This window comes from Etheostoma spectabile, chromosome 12 (genome assembly GCF_008692095.1).
Source record: "Etheostoma spectabile isolate EspeVRDwgs_2016 chromosome 12, UIUC_Espe_1.0, whole genome shotgun sequence".
Classification (NCBI taxonomy): Eukaryota; Metazoa; Chordata; class Actinopteri; order Perciformes; family Percidae; genus Etheostoma; species Etheostoma spectabile.
This window is the reverse complement of record NC_045744.1, coordinates 18703657-18725886: the sequence shown is the minus strand read 5'-3', so window position 1 is coordinate 18725886 and position 22230 is coordinate 18703657. Positions and strand designations below refer to the sequence as shown.

Sequence of the window (22230 nt, the reverse complement as noted above, 5' to 3'; positions counted from 1 at the left end):
AAAACCGCTACCCTCAGAACACCAACGTGACTCACTTTTAATGGACCTTTTGTCTGTTGTACTTTCATCTGTGACACTTAGCATGCACCACCCAAGTGTCCTTGGTGCTGCTGTACATTCCGCACTGTGCTGTCTCATATCATTATTGACGACAGCAAATTATGTTTTAATGAATTTATCTGTTACACCTTATTTGCATAAAATTGGTACTGTCACAATATTTGATGTCCCCACTGGAAATGCAGATGAGGGTGTTCCTATGTGTGCCAGCCACTCTGTGTGTGTGTGTGTGTGTGTGTGTGTGTGTGTGTGTGTGTGTGTGTGTGTGTGTGTGTGTGTGTGTGTGTGTGTGTGGTGTGTGTGTGTGTGCGTGCGCTTGTGCGTGTGTGCTTGTGCGTGCGCTAATGGTGAAATTTGACTGTTGGTTTTTCTCTTCATGTGGTTGCAGCAAGCGATGCTATCAGCGAACCACAGGCGCCATTTCTGGACTCAACCAATAGAATGAAAGAAAACAAATAGAAGAAAAAAAAAACGACAACAACTGCCAATCTGCTTTCTGGCTGTGTGGTCTGTTAATTAAGGAACGGTAACATAGTGTACTGGACTCGGGATTGGTGGCTGCTGTGAGATACAGTACATTGCTTACTTTGGGCTGACAGTATTTCCAGTCATACTAGTATAGTACATTTATAAATGGCATTAACACGTACAGTTAGGACAATACCAGGAATCAGTTTTTTCACACAAATCTCCAAACATTCTTGTCTCTAGTTTCAGCTTCCTGGATTTTTTTTCTTGTTGAAGAAATTATCTTGTGTTCTGGGAAAGGTTTTTAATTTGTCGGTATTTTCTGACATTTACCGTTAATCAATTCATTTAGAAGATAATCAGCAAGTTAATTGGTAATTAAAATAATCATTTGTCCCAAGCCTACTTTTTGCAAAGAAAAAAGGTGCTTTGGTTCTTCCACTAGCATTTCCATCACAACCTACTGAGTGTCGAGTATTTAATTTATTTCCATGTCCAAGTTTTATAAATAATTGGCAGTAATACAACTGACTTAAATAGTAATAATGGAATTGATGGTTGGGATGTTTTTTTATGGACAACACAATATAGGTTATCCTTTTTATGAACCGACAGTGTAAACTTGGGATCTGATTAATTCATCTTTTAGCAGTGAATTGTTGCTAGGTTAACTGGGTAATTATGGTTGAGACAAAGTAACTTTCACAAACAAACACAAACAATTTTCAGAGGTAGTAAACTCTCATTGGTTATTTCAAACCTTAGTGGGTGGAGACTAATAATTGATTATTTGTCCAAAATCACTCCTAATTAGAGCAGTGTGCTCGGTTGCTATTGATTATTTTGGTGGCTTATTGTAGATGGAAGGCTCTGCTGTCTGTCCCTGTCTGTGGAAAAATGACATCATGGCACATAACCACGTGTGGACAATGGCAACAGAAAGCACTAGTTGTGAGAAAGCTCAAAACTATTTTCTGCTCCTGAGAAGAAGGCATTAGAACACAAGAATGATCAACTAAACAAAGTTAAAAGTGGGAGAGAACGAGCAAAAAGAAAGTGTACATACTTTATACTGTATGAAACTAAAACTTTGGTCACTAAATGGCCAAGTAGTAATTAGACTCCTCTTGACTAGCCAACTTGGCTAATCTGTGGTGGACAGACTGGACAGAAGAAAGGGCTAGGTGAGATAGCGCCTACTCTCCAACGGAAATGCAAGAGGCCTAGAGTCTGATAAGAGCTGTGAAGAACTGTTTAGCCCTCTGCTTGCACTACATGGTGATAACCCAGATCAGCAGGATTCTTAGAAAACATGACAGAGCGTTATGTGCCAACGTGCAAAAACCTGTCACCTATAGAAAGTATTGCGTGGAGAAGTAAGAGCTGTATTTTTCTACTGAATGAGATATTCTACTGATCCGATAAAGAGAGTTTAGTGGTGATCAGTGAAACAAAAACAGCAATTTGGCATGGAAATGGTGATCTCTGCTTAGAATAAATATACAACTACATTAAAAAAAAACTAAAAACAAGAAAAAGATTAAAGAAAGTAGCCTGGATCTGTGATATTAAGATATGATGGCTAAAGCTTGTCAGCCATTGTTGTCAGAAACAGAGAATTTTCCATCATATTTAATCAATCACTCAGCCCACCGGCCTCTTTCCGGACTTGTAAAGGAAAAAAATTATGCTGTCGGACTTTACACTGAATTACTCCTTCTATTCACTTAGAACTCTAGCCATAGATACACTATATTTTGAAACAACACACGAAGCAAGAAAACCAACCTTTTCACCTAAAAATTACTTCAACTAATTTGCAGCAACAAATTCATTTTAAAGGAGATCTAATGCCGGACCAGATGGCGTTTTCTATAACAATTTATGAAAATATTGTTAATTTACTTATCAAGTGCTTGGCAAGAACGTTGATACTGAAAGCCACTGACAACACATTTTATTTGTTTCGCCAAATGATGTGGGCCTGCTCAGAAAGTCAAGGATTGAACCACCAACCAAACAGTTTATGCAATGGACTCCACCACCTCAACTGCGGTCGAGAGCGTTTCCCAGTAATACACAATTAACTTGATGCTCTCTAAACATTTATTTTGGGGCTCACTATAACATGGTTCATTGGGAGAGGAATCGGTTAAGTATAATATATCAGAACTTAATTGGTTGACCTGACAAAATGTTTGTCATAGCTCATTTTGTATCAAAAGGCCTCAGACAGTCTGTAAGGTGAACAGTTTGCTATTTGCCAAAATATGAGATGGGAGGGGGGGGGGGGGGGGGGGGCTGACTGGGGGGGCTAACTGAAACCACAGAATGACCTAGAAACTGAAACCCCTTTGTCAGCATTTACATACATTATTCCTTTGACATGTTCAAATCTCCATTTGGAAAATGTGCCGGAAAACAGCAAGCCATGTAAGCACTGTTTCTGTGAGGATTGCTGAGTGTGTGCAGCCATGTTATAACATGGCCATGTTATAATGTGTACATAGTGCTGTACATACTACTTTTTGGTGAAGTTTGCTTTTGGTACTCTGCTTGTTGAAATAGACTATTAAAGGTTGGAGACAGACTTGGTCAAACAGCCGTTATCTGAAGTGGACCCCATTAGCCCTCTAAATGTGACAGGGGAGCGGGGGGGGGGGGGGGTGTAAAGTAAAGTCAGTGAGCACATATGATGACAAATTAGGGGTGAGAAAACTTGTCAACCGATTTGAAAAGCCAAAAGATGAATGAATGTCAGTTAAGCCCTGCGCAAAACATACAAAGACCACCTCAGGGAGGTTGACACAGCAGAGAGGAATTAACCTGTTGTTGTAAAACTCTGTGGGAAATCACTTCATTAAATACAAATAATGACAAATTAAGACTAAAATGCTGGATTTTTTCTGAGAAAGACAAACAGACTGATACATGGACTCAGATATCCAAGACGAGTCTACAAAGTAAATCTCCCTTTCATTGTCAGTGGAGCAGCTACATGGTTTTCTCTTGATGACAGTGCAGATAAAAGTCTTAGTTGTCTACTTCCTGAAGAAATAGCAGGGCATACCTAGACAGAAAATATGTCATGGTTTATAACCAAGCATCTTTTTTTTACTTTTTTTGATTTGTATTGTCTCCAAAAGCATCATTCTTATAAATATAATGTACATTTAAATTTCATCAATTGATTCAATTAGTGTGTAATTCTGTTGTGTTGGCCTCTTTAAAGGCATCACACAGCTTTGAATGAAGTTAGATGTTGGTATGATGGAAGGCTTTTATTTGCCCAATCTTGATCTATGGCCACTCGTAACAACTTTAAACGCTTTTGCCTTGAAAAGTGCAGTATTGAAGCAGTTTTTGAGGCTCATGTTGGCCTCAGGCATTTTACTTTTCTTTTTCTTTTCATGTGTCCCCCATTTACATCATACCTTTTATTTTATATTACAAAAACAAACTTCTTGTGACCACCATTCACCACAAAGAGACATTTATGATTAAAAATGAGATATTGTAGATTACAATACATAATACACACTCTTTACTTAAGATAATCCCTATCAACTTCTTCATTTTCCCTATGGATTTCTCACAGTTATATCACATTTAAAACCAAAGTAATGATCATTTTCAATGGTTTGGAATATGGTGTGTGTTAGTGCAAGAGTGTGTTTTGATAACATGTATGCACATTTAAACTTGTGTGTGTCCCTAAATGCATGTTTCAGCATTCACAGTATAATGTGCAGGTATCCTGTGTGTGTATGTGTGTGTGTGTGTGTGTGTGTGTGTGTGTGTGTGTGTGGTGTGTGTGTGTGTGTGTGTTGTGTGTGTGTGTGTGTGTGTGTGTGCGCGTTTGCAGGATTATGTGTGTCTAGCTGGATTGTTGCTTGGAAGAAGTTAACACTGGCTCTCACTCTCTTTGAAAGACGTTTGTTCAGGCCCTAAATCTTTATAATGGCTTCAATAACAGCCCCATATCTTTGTGCCAGCTTGTTCAAAGCCCTGGCAGGTTTAATGTACTGTAGGCCACAATTCACACTGACACACAACACAGACAATTGAAAAGGTAAGCCTAAGCAAAGAAAATGAAAATAAGCAGAATCGAAATGGGATTGTAAACTGATTGGCAGTTTGGCATGATGTGCCGTAAAAAGTGTTTTCATAAGGACCGGCTTTACAGAAAAGCTCAGTGCTTCTGTTAAAGGGGGACTCGCTTGTTAATAGTTTGTTTACAATACGATATGAAAGCCCAGTGAAGGGTTTGTAAGGGTCTGGATTTCACTAAATTATAACAGGAACAGGGTTAAACTATTCTACTAGTACTAGCTCTATCTGTACTAAGTTAGTGGTATACAGCTCCAAGGGGGAATGGGTTTCCACTTAAATGTGAATGTATTGGATTAACTTTAATGTGTGCAGAGTTGGTTACATGTCATATACCTGCATATATGATAATGCATCACTACACATCTGCTGCTCCATATACATGACAGACAATGTTTGCAAAACAATATTTCAATTAAATCCCTGTGTTAGTGAATAAATCAATGCCCCAAACCGCCAGTGCCTTGGTTTAGTAAGAGGTGTGTGTGTGTGTGTGTGTGTGTGTGTGTGTGTGTGGTGTGTGTGTGTGTGTGTGTGTGTGTGTGGTGTGTGTGTGTGTGTGTGTGTGTGTGTGTGTGTGTGTGTGTGTGTGTGTGTGTGTGTGTCATAATAGTGCTCATGTGAGATCAAATGAGGCAGACATAATCCGTTTCGATGTTAGTTGTCACGATATTCACACGCTTTCATTGCCATAACCACACACACACACACGCCATAGAGAAGGAATGTGGATTATCTGCCAGAATTTGTTATGAAATCACATAATGTGATCTGATGCTAGCTGACTCCTACGGCAATACCAAACCTGTGTACAAAGTGTTCCAGCGCATGTGCTTGTGGCCAAGTCTGAACCTGTATACACACCTGAGGGCATTTAGCCAAAACTAGCCTCTCTGGAGAACACTATGCAAATATGCTGGTGCTTCTGGGAATTTAATACACTTCTAATCAAAAACATTAACTGCAAAATCAAATCTTTATAGCACAAAATACTAGAATGTTGCTTTTGTTTCCAAAATCTGCTAACTTTAGAATTTCCCCCCTCTCTCCCAATATTCTCACCCACTCCTCACCCCTCCTCTAATGAAAATACTCCCAGCCTGGTCCCAGTCACTCATCCCGCTCTGCTCGTCTTTGTCTCTGGGGGGGGGCGGGGGTGTAATTGGCCGAGCTGCTCAGGTGAAAGCAGACCTCTTGTCTGGGGACACAAACCCGTCTCTCTTTGTGTGTCTGCAGCGCTGCAAGGTCAAAAGGACATGCCGTTTTCGGACACACACAGAGCCCTCTTCACTCATCTTCCAGCCCGCAACAATCACTGCAGCTACCTGGGAAAGGTAATTATTTGCTCTCCTGTCTGTCTTTTAGCTTCCAGGGCACTCAGCTGTCACGTCTGAGAAGAAACAAAGAAAGAAAAAAAAAGTTTTTAAACCTCACTCTCAATGCCAATATTGGATACATTTTTTAGTCTTTTCTGAAAGTGTTTTTATGAGTTTTAAATTTCTTTTCCAGGTCTTAAAAACCTTATATTCATAATAAAAGGTCTGTGTTCCAACTATGTCCTAGACAGTTTTTCATCCTGCAACCACACCACATGCTGTGCTCTGTACGCATGTTGTTCAGCAGGATGCACATGGTGACTTTCATGACATTCTTCACTGTCAAAGAGAACATGATGTAAAATGTACAAGGTGCAGTTTTGCCTGCACAAACATGCAGGAAAACGGCAGGCAGAGGCAAAAGAATGACATAGAAGAGACTTTGGCTAGCCTCCAACCAGCATGTTTTATTTTTATTGACTGATGACCCCATATCAGTTACAACTCACATTGAGAGCCATAGATAGGTCTCCAGGGATGGCTCCATTGATCGGTCCACCACTGTGATCCAGACGGAGATATCTCAACAAAAACTCTCATGGTCCCCAGAAAATAAAGCTTGTCGACTTTGGTGATCTTCTGATTTGACCAGGAGGCCAAACGTTTCACATATTTTGTGAAATTGATCGGACGAATTAGCAGATCATTTTGTACAGAAATTCATGTTTTCCAGAGGACTAAAGCCTACTCTGACTTTGGTGATCCCCTGAACAATCACGTAAGAAGACATATATGTTCAACAGCATATCACTTTTTTTCCTGCGAAACTGCAATGTAATCCGAAGCCTGACATCACGTTGTCCATCTGTTGTACTGTAATATTGCTATTGTCTTTATCAAGTGAAACTAAGTAAGGGACACACAATTACAAGTACTTAAAGTAACTTGATAGGAAGTTTACTATCAGCACTGGATTATCCAAATGATTAAGACCACTGCCCTGAAAATAAAGCTTAAATTGACCGCTCATGCAAAATGCAAATAAAGAGCAAATGAGTGACGTGGTGCTATACAAATGTTGCACAACTCCTACATACAGTATGATTAAAAACAAAAGGAAATCAGTTGTAGGCCACTGGCAACCAACAAAAGCCATTCTCATTGACAACATTTGTTGACTATTTATGTTCAGGCTCTTTGGTTTTAGTGAAATAGTTGCTGTAATTTAACTTTAGTTATCACAGTCATAGTCACAGTCCAGTTAAGGCGCCTGGAAAGATAAATATACAAGGCTTTTAACAAACAGTTCCAATGTGATAATGACATAATGATGTATGAAGTAATGTTTTAGACAATTTATGTACCTGTATATTTAAGACTGGTATATATATGTACAGTACATGTTTGACTATGGAATAATGTCAGCATTAAACTAGGGGTTTACCAGTCATATATTTCAATGAAAACCAAATGCAAACATACCATGCTGAAACTTACAAGACTAATGGCCAAAGGATGCTGCCAGAAGTCATGACCATTCAAGACAATGCCTGTTAGTCCACCAGCCATGACACATCGCAACCCAGAAGCGTGCAAGAAGCAGCTCTCCGCTAAAAGTATGCACCAGGTCTATTTACACAAGAGCGGTGGGGTGTTTAGCTGGCTGGGCAGAATGTTTTAGGACGCAAGTATCCAGTTAATTTACCAAAACAGTCATCAAGGTATTTAGGATGTATCCCCAGGGGACGTGATCCATCCAATGGCATTGAGATGTTTCAGTCTGGAGTCTGGACCAAGGTAATGGACCGACCAACTGACAGAGAGACTGAAAAGCACCATCTCTAGGCCTTACAAAAATAGGGCCAGAATTGTGTCTTATCTTAACAAAATTCTACAAGAGCGAGCAGCAACAACCCACTGAGTGCTGCATATTTCAATGGCAAAACTCTTCCCTCGTAGATTTATGGTCTGCATGGGTGGCCCCGATGGGAATTGAACTCCATAGCCTACCACAAGACACAGTATTGACAAAGAATACACAGTGTGTTAGACACAATACATCACCCCTTGGCCTCTCACTCACCCACGTTGTGCACCAGCTTTCTTTAGCCTTTTCATGGCCCGTGACAGAAGGCAAAGAAATGAGGTAATTCAGAGAGCACTACGTCATTTGACATCCCTTAAAGATATTTGAATTTCTTTTACAATGGTTACGACTTTCTTAAACTTGAACATGTTAGATCACTTTCATTTAAATCATTGGCCTAGCACTGAAATGGTTTGTAGATTTGGTTTCTGGTACATCATGTCCACACACAACAAGTACTGAGGTGGTCCTCAGAGGTCCGAGAGTGAAAGTGGTACACAAATGGTGCAACAGGCATGTGCGTATTGACATACACACACATGCATAAATGAACACGGTGTTAAATGATGACAGAAAAAATGTCAAGCATCAAATGTTTTCCTTTTGCCTCTTACAAAAGCTGAACAACGGGTATGATTTTGTCCCTTTGTTGTAAGTCTATCTAGAGTATCATGGCTGGTTAGAAACGTTACACAGCTCAGCCGCTGAAAGATGAGCTAAGTGAAGCATCCAAGATGGACGAAGAGCTATCATTTATTGCCCAAGAGCACAAGGATTGCTGCTAAACAGATCATATAGACACTATGCTGTAAAAGCAACACTATAGTGTATCATCTCGCTGTTTTACCACATAGTTTCTTTAAGGGCGCACCTATTGTCAGGCATTTTCTTTAAACAGCAACCCTCGTGTAATGACACAAGCAGGCTACTTTTGGCACAAAGTTGGAGGACTAACAGCAGTTTCAGGTGCTCTGATGGCACCTTGTACGGCAGCCTCGGCCACAGTGTGTGAATGGTGAATGCGTTTCTGTAGTATGTAAAAGCGCTTAGAGTAGTTGTTAAGACTAGAAAAGCGCTATATAAAATACAGCACATTTACAATAGAATAGACTGAAAGTTCATTCTTGACCTTAGTAATGGTTGACAGGGTAATCTCAACTCACATTAGTAAAATTAATTTTTAGCTTTGATTCTGCATGATTTTTTTCATATCACTCTTTTCAATCTATTTTAAAGGAGCAGTTCACCCAAATATTTACTTACAGACATATAATTGGTATTGATCTTCTCATCTAACTCTCTGGGAAAAAAGCACATTTTAAACAAACAGTATTTTTTCAGACATAATCCATAAGTCAATTTACAGGGACTGTTTCTTTGGTAAAAAGTACTTCCAATGAAAGCTGTTCATGCCAACCCTTTAAATATAAGGGAATTACAGAAAGCGTACATTTCCATATTCACTTTTAATGTCTGAGTTATACTGCCATGTCCTAAAGTCAGAACATGGCTAATTTTAAAGCAATGCAACATCTGAATGGTTCAAAGGAAAAGTGTATTACGGTTTTGGGAAAAGTCAGGTCAGATAGGAAGATAAATAAAAGGTTTCCCTGCCCTTTTTTGTACGGTCTGTAACCTCCTGATGTGTAAATTATTGTCATTTGTTAGCTGTATGTCAGAACTAACAAGCTTCTTGTATCAGTATGGCTGCCAAGTCAGAGTACATCTACATTAAGTCGGTTAAGTGTGTAAATTGTTTTCTCTCTGCTTCGGCCTTCCGACCAGGCTAAAACTGTATTTGTCTCCCCCCAAAAAGAAGCTATTACAAAACAATGGTGTAAGCCACCCCGGTTAGGGTCTGGGGCTGTTTGCCACATTGCCCATAAAGTCAATAAGACAACCTGTACCTCTAACTTTTTTTGTGACCGTTCACTTTAAATGCCAACATCCCACAGATGTTGGATGTCAATGCACTTTTTTTTGTTTGCTGAACCAACAAGAAGGTAAAGAAGAAGCAACTCTGAAGTGGTTTAATGCTCTTGGTCTTTGTCTTAAATGCTAACGCAGCTAGCTTTTATTTTTATGCTGCTTCTAAGTTAATGATTCCTGCTCATAAATATTTCACTTCCCTGAGAATCTTTCATAATAATTTGGTGCCAAATAATTGTGCTTTCACTTTTGTGCTTTCCCTTTTGTGACATAATGGTGACTGTCAGACTGTCTGCGCTTGCTGAAGGCTACTCCTGAGAAGATCTGAAACCACGACAGAAAGAAGTGAGAAGTGACCTCCAATGTGTTTTTTTATTATTATTATATATTTTTTAATTTTCAGACTAGGCACATTGCACAGTTCATTGCTGCCTCCAGCCAGCTAAAAACAACAATGCGTTTGGTCTTTGCAAACAGAAATGATGTACGTGTTTATTTGCATTTGGAGCGGGGAAGTGAGATCCAATCACAAGTGGTCACTCAAGATGCATGTTAATGTAAGGTGTGAACAGGGCCTTTTTGTCTCTCTTTACTCAGTGGCTCATCATTATCATCCCAGCTCCTAATTACATCTGATCCTGATCACACACACAAGATACATAAATCGGCCAACATGCTGCTAAGTATGTGGCATCCTGATCTCATTAGTCTAACAGCTAGCTGCTAATGGCTTTATTAGTGTTCAACGCTTCTAAACCATTTAGGCACCGTGAACTCCGACATACCTACTGGAAGAGGCTAAGCCATTTAGCACTATTGGTAGCTTAACATTTTGGCAGGGCAATAAGATTTTGTTTGATATACAAGTGAGTGTATTAGCACATGTGATCATGTTAAATTAGCCACATGATGTCAGTAGCATGTTTTGGAAATATTTGTCCCGATTTCTCAGATGTTGAACACAATGTAGGACTTTGCTTTGCAACCTAAAATATTATTTTTATGAAATTATTTTATTGTAGGTATGTGTCTGGAAGGATGTGCACTATGCTATTAGTCCTATGTTATTTCATGAAATAAATCAATAGGTTCACCATTTTATACACAGTATGTCTAATTTATAAATACATGGATGCAGTATCTGTCTAACCCAGTCCAGTCTTCCACCCTGCAGTCAGACTGTTTGGCCAAACAGGCGTCAGAGTCTGGCCTCAGGAAGAGCAGAGCCACTGATTACAGGGCCTCAGGCCGATGTTGTTGCTTTTCTTTTTTCCCATCGGTTCACGTTTGTTCTTATGTCCTTTCCTCCCCACCTCCGTTTGATATGTTTCTACAAACTAACTAGCCTGTCTCTGTGCTGTAGTTTTACTTTCTGTTTTTTCTCTTCAATCACTTTGTTGAATTTTCATGCTATGCAAGGCTGCATATTTATCCAAGATAACAGTTGGGTTTCCCCTCACTCTGCGCGTGATGGAGAATAATTGCTGTTGGTGTATGGGTTTGTCTGTCTCCCCATATTCTGCTAAGTTGATTGCTCCTGGCTGTTCTGAGTTCACAGCTACTGTTTATACAGTAACACAAAAACAATGTGTATGGACATGTCTGAATGAGAGGATGACAGTGATTGTACAGTAGGCCTACATGTGCGTGAGCATGCTGGCACACAGTTGCAAGAAACAAACTTAGTATACAATATGCTTGTACAGTAAGCTGATCCCTTTGAAAATCCTGCATCTATTCTGAGCATCAAAGCAAATATGATCTCAGTAAATCAGTGGTTTCCAACCGTTTAATGTACTCCCACAGGCCTGTCAGATGAACCTAAGTACCCCTTTATTAACAACAACTATCATGTTTCAAATACGTTAATTTGAATTATTAAACCAGATGTTATTTAACACTATTAATTCAACAATGCTAGTGTTTTCATACAGCTTGAACTAATGTTTGTGTTGCAGTTTGGTTCATTTTTGTGTGGCAGATGCTGGACATTTTTCCATCATTCCATTACCATTTCATTTCCATAACTCCATTACTTTTAGCTATCTATTTTAACTGTTTAATACTTTTAGCAAACTGTCTTACCTAAGATATGTTTACCAAACTATTTCAACTGTTTAGCTAACTATTTCAAACTATTACAACTGTTTAGCTAACTAATTCAATTGTTTAGCTAACTAACTCATCTGTTTAGCTACTCTTTCCAATGTGTAATACTTTAATACTAGCTAACTCTTTCAGCTGTTAAATACTTTTAGCAAACAATTTCAGCTTTTAAATATTTTTGGCTAACTATTTCAGCTGTTTACTACTTTTAGCTATTTCAACTGTTTAAAAGGTCTACTTTTAGCAAACTATTTCAGCTGCTTAATAGTTGTTTAGCTAGCTACTTTAACCGTTAACCTATTGAGTTTACCTATTTCACCATTTAGCCATTAGGCTACCTTTTGCTAACCGTTTTTACTGTTTATATATTTTTTAGCTTACTATTTTACCTGATACATCCAGTCCAGCCATGTATACTTTTAGCTAGCTGTTAGACTTCTGCTTGCTTGCTAACTACTTTTTCAGATACTCAATATTAACACAGTTGTTTGGGAGTTACAGCTGACTCTTCATGTGGATTTTTTTTTCTTCAATCCAATCTACTTCTATTTTTTTCTCTTTAAATTTGTTTTGATTGTCAATATTTCCTTGTACCGCCTGGTAACTGCTTAAGTAGCCTGCCCCTGGTTGGGAATCACAGCGGTAAGTTACCCATAAAAATTGGGTGCCTAATTGTGTCGTATCAAAGGGAGCAGAGGAAGAAAAAAAGATAGAGAGAATGGGCTGGAGTAGAACACAAATGCTACATGTATATGTGCTAATGCAAATCATCTCATCTTCCACATTGAAAAAGATGGTTTGGATTAAAAGCAATAAAACATTTGCTGAATGAAGCAGAAAACTGAATAAGAAATATTTGTTTTAAAGTGTTTTGAGTTAGCAGAGGCTTGAGTGAACAAATAATAGAACACCATTTGAGACTTTTCCACATACACAAACGATTGAACAAGATAAGCCACTCTTTTATCTTTACTTTGAAAACATTTCAGTGTACCCAGGATGAGATGCCTTGGCTCTCTCTGTCTGTCTGTTTAACTGTAATCTTAAGTAATTGTGTTTAGAAAACACTTGAGCTGAAAGACTTCCTCCCTTTCAGAAAGCAAGTCACAAAAGGAGATACCTGAGCCCAGGGCGATTCTTTATCTGGATCTCTCTCTATTCTTGGCTAGTTAGGTTTTTACATGACCTGGGTTTGATAATGCCTTTGATGGAACAAGATAGTTTTCTCTGCGGGAGAGATCACAGCCTTTATTCAGCAGGTTTTTTTATTTGGGATATTTCCTACATTACATTTCAATTGGCCTATGTGGATTTTTTCAAGAATACATAGATATGACATCTCTAACCGGCTAATTATTGCACAATAGAAGGTTCAGTAGAACAGCAAATTCCCAATAAACCACAAAGTATTTGCCTCAAAATAAAAGCAGTGTGGGCCAATCACAAAATGTCTTTAATTAATATTGTAGAAATGTGATAGTTTTCCTGCTCCATGTCTGTATCCTCAGCTCAGCATCTAAACGTGGCCGCAGAGTTCAAGAAGAGGAGTGTCTAGTTTTTCTTCAGGAAACAGTCCATTTCCACTTGGCTCATAGACAGAAACGGAATGTGTTTTGCGCAAGTCCAGCAGGTTAAAAATAACAGAGTATAAAGGGAGAGAGCTGCTGGACGCTGCCTTTCACCACACCTGCAGCCGCACAAAAGAATTATTTGCATTAGTCTGTTCGGCTTTGTTGTTGTTTTTTGGGGATTTAAAAATCAAACCAAAGTTGTCCAATCTAATATAATATACTGTAGGACAAGAGACAGTGACATTATATAACTTTTTTATTACATAATTTGTTATTAGAAAGCTTATCTTAACACCTGTATGAGGAAAGACCAAAAATATGTTTGTCTTTGTAAAGAAAATGCACCTAAAAAAGCTTGCCTTACCCTATTTGTTTTGTTGACATTCCTTCCTTAATTTTCTGTATGTAAAAACAAGAATGATAATCACTAAACAAACAAACTTTTTTTCTCTTCTTAAGAATTTATTAAACATTTGATAAAAGTGTCAAAATAGAGAATTGTCCACAATGCATTGTTAATACCAAACAAGGAAATATTTCATTTTACATGCTATATGGGTTATGCGTGAACAAATATATGTATTCCTTTTGTTTTCCAAAAAGTCATTGACAGAGAGAGATGTACAGTATGCAATCTTATGTAGAGAGAGAGGTCTGACTGCCGTTAGATATCTGATGTTTATGCTATCAAGTTGATAAAACGTGTCTATTTATGAACATTACATTTGCCTTTGTTTTTTAGTTGATTGCACTAAAAGACACTGGACCTATTCTAATGGTTATGGAGAGGATAGGAGATGGTTATGTTGTTTCTTGCATTTGTTTTCAATCAACTGATTCTGGTATGATATAAGCACTTTTAAGCCAACAAATGAATAAATAAAAATGACATTTCCCCCCTGACATGTAGGCCGGTTCATGTTAGTGAAATCCAAATATTAAGTGTTACACCTAAATGTTCAATGTTAAATCTAAACATTAAATCTAAATCTAAATGTTAAATTTAAATCTAAATCTAAATGTTAAAACTAAATGTTAAATCTACATGTTTAATCCAAATGTTTAATCTAAATCTAAATGTTAAATATAAATATAAATGTCAAATCCAAATCTAAATGTTTCGGGTGAAAATAAATATTTAACTAATATGCAAATTCACAATGCCGGTAACCGGAAGTGGCAAAATAAAAGCTTGAGGAGGTCAGTGTGTGTTTATACTGTCAAATAACGAATAAAAAACCATCTAATCCGGAGAACTGGACTCTTGGACATCGGTTATCGTGATAATATCTATCTAAAATAGTACTTTGAGTTTTTAGTGTCACTTTTATGAAGGGTGCGTGACTTGTGACCTGTACCTACGATAGCCAGCCACGGTGGGGTGGGGGGGCTCGCTATGACTCATCTGTTATATTCACTTGCAAATAAATGTAACTTTTAAAGCAAAACAAAACCAGTCCCCGCGTTGTTCTCTTTCCGTTCTCCACTATCGACACCCATCCACCTGCATTACCATAGCAATGACGGCAGGGGACTTAAAGGGCTGCTGGGGGAAGGTCATTAAGAAACGTGTAGTCCTTTGTTCACACCCAGATTAACAGGTTGTTTCGATGAGCCAGTCGCTTCACACGTTTGTGTTTGTGTTAAGCATGCTCAGGTAGGCTAACTCAGGACAAATTAATGATGTGTGTGTGCGTTGCGCGTATTTGAATAAGATGGGACGAAACTAATGGGGACATTTCAACTGCCAAATAAATGTATTGGAGATTCGTTCACTTTGTTAAATTGACTGGCAGCATAAAATGACAGATATGCCGGATTTTCCTCTTGTAGGTGTTAGTAGGCTATTTATATAAAAAAGAATCAAGTGGACGTAAGCAAAGCATACCAGGCAACTTTAATGATCTTTTACGCACTGGAATTTTGACTTCCCAGCACTCCCCAGAAGGGTCGGAGCTGTTAACCCCTAATGTTGGGGTTTAGTGTAGCGCCCTGTACCTGCCCCAAAGGGAATGTTTGGATTTTCACTTCACACACTTATTCACACAATTTTATGTCTTAATAAAAGGTGATTTTAGAGTGAAAAGAAATGTAGATTTAAAAAAAAAAAAAACTAACCCTTAAATCAATGTTCATATTCCATCATTTACTCATTCAGATGGAATTATGGATGATTGTTTTAGTCATAGCCTACTTTATGCGCTTAGGTATTTACCCACTCGACGCACATGAATGCTATTTATTTGTTTACACTACTGATTGCCCTGGGGGAGGGGTGTGTGTGTGTTGGGGGAGTCGAAGCCGCACCTCCCGGAAAGGAGCTTGTATAAGAGGCTCCGTCAGCTCGGTCGATGTTCGCATTCTGAACGCTCCTCATCTGTCAAAGTTCCCAAAAGGCGTTACATGGACGGAGAGCAAAGTCTCTGTTCGCGTTTACAGTTTTAAATTCTTGCCTTTTGTCATCTAACCGGTCAGCATGGCTATGGCTGAAGCGGTGATGCCTGCCTTGACATCGTTTCTGAATGGTCAAACTATGGAAGGAAAACAGTTCGACAATGTAAGTAGAGGATTTTTAGTTTTATTTATGTCTGTAGGATTGTATATTTGTTGATTGTTGGTTGGCTTGTTTTTTTTGTTCTTCTAATTTTCCCGTCTGCTCTCCTTACAGATGTGCAAGCTGGATCAATGTGCACGCAGCAGCGCAACAGGTGGCACAGACAACCCGCTCATCGAAGTGGAGTTTAGCATAGTGCAGTCTCCTGCTTTACTAGCCAAAGACGACGACGAGCTGGGGAGATTCGTGGACCTCGAGTTCATTTTGTCTAACACTATAGACTCCGATGTTGTAAGCAACAACGGGAACATTTCTCCGCAGCCGTGCTTGTACTCCCTGCCGGAGTCACCCGAGAGCTGCAGCGGTAGTTCTGTGCCAGACTGTAGTGACCGCCCTCCATCTCACCTGGCCGCGCAGAGCTACCACGGCACGGTAAGCTTCACGGGCTCGAGCCCAGTCCGCAGTCTCATGGAGGAGCTTCTCACGCCAGAGTTGAGTTACTCGGGGGAGAGTTCACCGGAGTGCGAAGGAAGGGCGAGATGCTTGCGGGAGTACACCGAACTGCGAGCGTTGAATCCGGTCCCGGTTTCATCTACTCCCACTCATCACCAAGTAGCCACGTCTTCTCCACCGCTTGGATACAAAATCAAAACCGAGTCCGTAGGCCAGTCTTGTATGATGGCTACTGGTGACTTTATGGGACAGATGTATGAGAATCACCAGATGCGCTCCGTGCACCCAGCAGCTTTTACGCACCACCAGGCTACAGTCCCAGGTGGGTTGCCGGGATTCGGTGCGCACCCCATGCAGCACCCTGCCCCTCAGGGACGCACAGACTGCCATTTGACACGCATTAACTCTCATCCTCAACACCCTAGTCAACAGCATCTCCAAAATCAGTACATGAACGCGCCCTACCACCCGCATTACACGCACCAGAGTTTGGCACAGTTTCAAGGACAGTACAGCATCCACAGAGAGCCAGTCCGCGTTCACCAGCAGCACCATCCGGCATCCATACAGGGGGTGATGCTCACTCCTCCTTCGTCGCCATCGTTGCTGGAGTTTTACGCTCAGGATGAGGCGGGGAGCATCAAACAGAAACGAGGCCGCAGATCGTGGGCCAGAAAACGTGCTGCGACGCACAGCTGCGATTTCCCCGGCTGTGGAAAAACCTACACCAAGAGCTCCCACCTCAAAGCCCACGTGAGAACACACACAGGTGAGAACATTTCTAAACCCACAATCTATTTTAATTGTCAGTTGTTCACCTATTTTGATTCCATACGTGTTCATGCACTGGAGAGGCTGCAATTTAAACAAATTCCTTCCTTGGTCATGTCTCTCAGGTGAAAAACCCTACCACTGTAACTGGGAAGGCTGCGGCTGGAAGTTTGCCAGGTCAGATGAGCTGACCCGTCACTTCAGAAAGCACACCGGACACCGACCTTTCCAGTGTCACCTGTGTGAGCGTGCGTTTTCCCGCTCAGATCACCTGGCTCTCCACATGAAGAGGCACATGTAGGCCAACTTATGGATACTTTTGTATCAAAATCCATCACGGGACCATACCTGGAGCATCCCAGAAGAAGCACGAGTTGTCCCCTCACTATTGGACAGTTTATGCATCTGGCCCTAACCAATGAAACAAAACGTTCCTGTTAGGGCTTTAGCATTTGAACAGTGCCTTTTGTAGAGAGTTTACAGCAACCTGATCATACCCCACATTTATTCATATGGGGACGTTTTATGTTTTTCAAAACAAGTGGCTCTCTATCAGAAAATAAGAATGAGTGCTGGTGTTTTTATTGTACATATCTGTGGATATATGAACTTTGGCTAAATTATAGTGGTTTCTATTTAAGACTTCCTCGTCCTGTCTCTGAAATAAGTTATTGATTGTTAGTGAGTGCCTTAACAAGAATGCATATTTGCTTCCCAAAAGGGAAAACTCACGGCGGGCAGGACCCAGAACTTTGTACATATTTGTAAATTGTATTTTTGAATGTTTACATGTAGGCTACTTATATCTTTAATACTACTCAAATCAGGTCAAGGGTTTATATTGACAATTGTTATTCTATTTTCTTAAGGTTGTTAGTCTACAAAATAGATGTTATAGATTTGCTGAGCTGTGTAGACCTATATTTCAAATATTTTTTTTGTTCTGCGAAGGTTTGCTTGACCTATGCTAACAAGTACAGGTACTAAAGTTTATTTTCAGCCTCTTTGATCCCAAACATAACCCTTACTTCACTCAATTTAAATGTTATTTTACAGCTCAATGTTTTCTGGGGGATACAAGTTTTTGTTACGGAAGATTTGTAAGAATGAAGAAATCCACTGCAACCAATGGTTGATCGGCTGTACTTGAAATAGAATTGACACTCGGATGTATACTTTTTTAACAATTTTTTAAAACAATTTTTATGTGTTCAGAAAATTAAAAGTACTTTTACAAATATGTCTGCCATTGCCTCTATTCCCACCCACACAATTCATTTATCCTTAGATCTGCTTTCAGTTTATGCAGGTCTGCTGGCGCTGATCATTTTTCGGTATTGTGATTGCATTTGTAGTACTGCGGGGCTAAAAGAAGAAAATTGAAAGAAATCCTTCTTCAGTTGAACAGAAAGGTTTACAGTTTGGCTTGGACACGTGTGTAACACAAAAGTAATGCTGACATCAGCGGTCAGTCATCCATCTAACAAAGTTTGTGTGTCCCCTTTGCAAATTGAGATCAAACATTTTCTCTAAGTCTCACAATTTCAGCATGTCATAGGGCATAATGATCTAGTCTAGGGAGAAGGGAAACTGAACATCTTGGTTGTAAGTGTAACACATCAACATTTGTACAGGTGGCAGGTGTAGTTCAAAGATCAAGGCAGTACGTGGTCTAAAATAAGCATCACCATAAAAACAATAAGCATCACTAAAACTGATAGTATGACAAGTTGCATGGTCCAGTGCCTCTCAGTTTTCTATTACTTCTTATGAAAGACTGCCCTCTACTGTTCGTTTACATAATAACATCTACCTTATCTAACAGACTGTTTACCAGTTTACATGGATTAGGGGTGCAAGTAACAAATTATATTTACACTCGTTACTGTAACCGAGTCATTGGGGGAAGCATTAGCTTAGTTTGCAGGGGCATGGAACTAGAGGTTAGCGGTTCAAATCCAGCACACTGTGGTATGGTGTGTGGACTTATGGGTTGAAAACTTTATTGAACAACAATCAAGAGGTGTTCAAAAGGATAAAAAAACATAACGAAGCCCCAAGGCTTGTTTCCATTGCGGTCCTTAATGGAAAGAGGTGCTGGTTCACCATCACATCTCTCCACTAATGCATGTCCATAGGCCCAGTGTGTGTGTGTGTGGTGTGTGTGTGTGTGGTTTTTGGGTCTTTGTCTGTGTCATGAATAATACACACATATTCAATCACACTCCACCTGGTCTTTGAGTGCCGTTTTTCTTACATCTATCTCCTCTCTTTTCACAAATTTGTAAACTATGGCATTCTCCATAGCCATAGTGCTGTCACATTGATTCACCTAACTTTGCTCTTTCTCCTCCTCCTCCTTCTTCCCCTTCTTTATCTACAGTACCTTCTAAGCTTTTTTCAAGTTCCCTCATCTGCCTTACTGCTGAAACATAATACATTAGATTTTAAAAAATATAGCCCCATTTGGCATATTAAGGTTAAATTGCACAGTCTAGCCTACATGACAAGTTGGTATAGTATATATCATAGATGTTTTGGTAAATGGATGTACTTGCCACATGATTAGAACCACTCAAGTTATACACATTCGAGGTAATGAGCTTGAAGTGTAGGTCTTTCAACTGGAGGATGCATTGTGCCATTGCCATGCTGTCTTAGTTTCCCCACTAGATGTCCTCTTTGGTTTAGTTTCTGCGTAGTCTTCAGTATCTCTAAATCAGGCTTTTTATGTGCACCTGTTTTAATTAGTTTTGCTCATCTTCTGTGTTCAAGCTATTTAAGTCCCTTTGTTGAGTTTGTATCTTGATTTTTTTCACAGGAAAATAATCAACAGCAGACAATAAGTGAAAAAGGTTTGTTTGTGAAAGATGCAAAGACAATGGTGAGAGATCTAAAAATGTCAACTGGGTGGGCTTCTTTACCATGTACGGGTAAGCAATTCCAAAGATGAAAGTCAACAGAATGCTCTATAAACAACTGATTTTTTTGTTTACTAGGGGAATGAGGGAGCGGAGAGTGTGTGCCGGTGACGTATATGGTGTAATTAGCTCAAATAAATAAGGTGGTGTGAGTCCATGCAAGGTCTTATATGTTAAAAGAAGAACCTTAAAATCAGCTTATGTTACACCTCATCTCCTACTAAGTTAGGGTGAACTGTGGTAGCTGTCGTTTTAACCACACCCATTTGGTTTTACACTTCTACTTCTACTCAATCGGGCCTTCTCACAGCAGATTAATTGATTTGTCATAAAAGCACAGGTGTTACCATTAACACTAATGATGGATCCATTGTATTGTAAGTGCTGCAGTGAGAGTGAGCCAGCATGCACACTACCAGGAACCTGAAATCAAAGCAGCAAAATGGAAGTCAGCCGTCGTTATTTTATTATTTGCACTTGTGCTTTTCAAGTCAAAATGCCTTCCTTGTAAAAGGCCTGTAAAGTCTGCATATCCTTAAACATACAGCATGGTGTTAGGCCTTTTTCACAGCAGACATTTGGTCCCACAGTGGGAAAAGGACAGGTGTTACTGATATCATTAACAGGGCCTGAGTTCTAATCCAGTGTCCCAGTATAAGCCACGCCATTGAGCCAGCAGCTGAAGCATTTTTATGGAATTTCCCCTGATTAATTTACTTCTGTGCTTTCCTACTGTGAAACATCCTATTCTGACTTCATACATCTGCTTTATCCAGCTCACATTTTTGTTGCAAAGTAGCATAACTGAACACGTATTTGTTCAGTTGAATTGAGTTTATTTGTGTGCATTACATTTGTGAAAAGAAAATACGTGTTGATAGTTTATTTCAGAAGCTTGTTTGATATCAAGGAGTGATCAGTGACTTGTATGAAGGAGTAGTGTGTTTACAGTCAGGGTGATGGTATGCTTAGAGTTGGGCATCATTTGGTTTTTAGCAATTCTGAGATCAAGCTGGCACACATCCACCTTCTCATCCATTCTTCTCATCTTTTGCTGGAAAATGTGACAGCCTTTGGAGAAATGACAAATTAATTTTCAAAGTAAGTGTGCTGGAGCATCCAGTCCTTATATATTATTCTGTACACAAAGCTCAGCAACTTGTAGAGAATACTAATTAGCAAAAAACTGTTTTGTGTGTCTAGTTTCGAAATTGGTAATATAGAGGAACAATGACATTGGAAAAGTCCAATCACAAGACTTACTGGGCTTTATACGTATGCATTGAGTAATAGCAGTTGCTGGTTACTTCTTCTTAATAATACAACTTCTAGTTCTTTGAAAAGTCTGAAATCTGTGAAAATCCACTTTCAGACCGCATAATTCAGATTTGCAACTTTATGAAATTAACAACCCGACAATCACACGTTCCATAGCGATTGTTCCAGGCACACAGGTGTGACAATGAGCAGGGCTTCTATTTTCCACATATTGTTCCATTCTGCTTCACATCCCTGCATCTGCATGCAGTAATACACTGATTGCTTCTCTTTTGGCAACAATGATAGCTTTTTCTTTCAGAGATAGACGGCAGTAGTGTGACAAAAGTCTGCATCAAGTTCTACCTTCATTAGTACCATAACGTCTGTCCTTAAGATGGGGTTATGCTTGAAACGAAAGTGTTTGTTTTGACGTGTTGTGCAACCAGGTCCAACGGCAAAGTTGTTTTGTTCTGAATGGACAACTGCTATCAGAGAGGGGGCCGGACACAATAAATCATACAAATGGGGATAATAGCACACATTTTTTTGCATCTTTCCTGTTCCATGTTTCACTTATTTGCATGTATAAAAAGTGACAGAAGTACTTGTGTCAAGAATCAAAGAGAGCTTGAGCGAGAAGTTCATACCATTCCTGCCTTTTCATTTGGCCCATCAAAAATATGTTTTGGATGTGAATGTAGGATTGGGCGTGTTGGAAAGTTACATAAATGACTGGATGCAGTGCCCTCAATTCTGACTAAGACAGGTGTGGGCCAGCAGGTTTCATGGAGCCTTCTGACGCCTATAAAGTCTATGTTTTCATTTCTGAGGCCCTAGCAGATCA

The 22230-nt window shown here is 39.5% G+C and overlaps 1 protein-coding gene across 1 annotated transcript; it reads left to right on the top strand.

Moving 5' to 3' along the window:
• Nucleotides 1-15730: 15730 nt before the first annotated feature.
• On the top strand, nt 15731-17845 carry klf17 (Kruppel like factor 17). The gene is made up of 3 exons (XM_032530631.1): nt 15731-15984; nt 16096-17203; nt 17331-17845. The coding sequence occupies exons 1-3, from the start codon at nt 15904-15906 to the stop codon at nt 17504-17506; spliced, it is 1365 nt and encodes a 454-aa protein (XP_032386522.1). The 5' UTR covers nt 15731-15903; the 3' UTR covers nt 17507-17845.
• Nucleotides 17846-22230: the final 4385 nt, after the last annotated feature.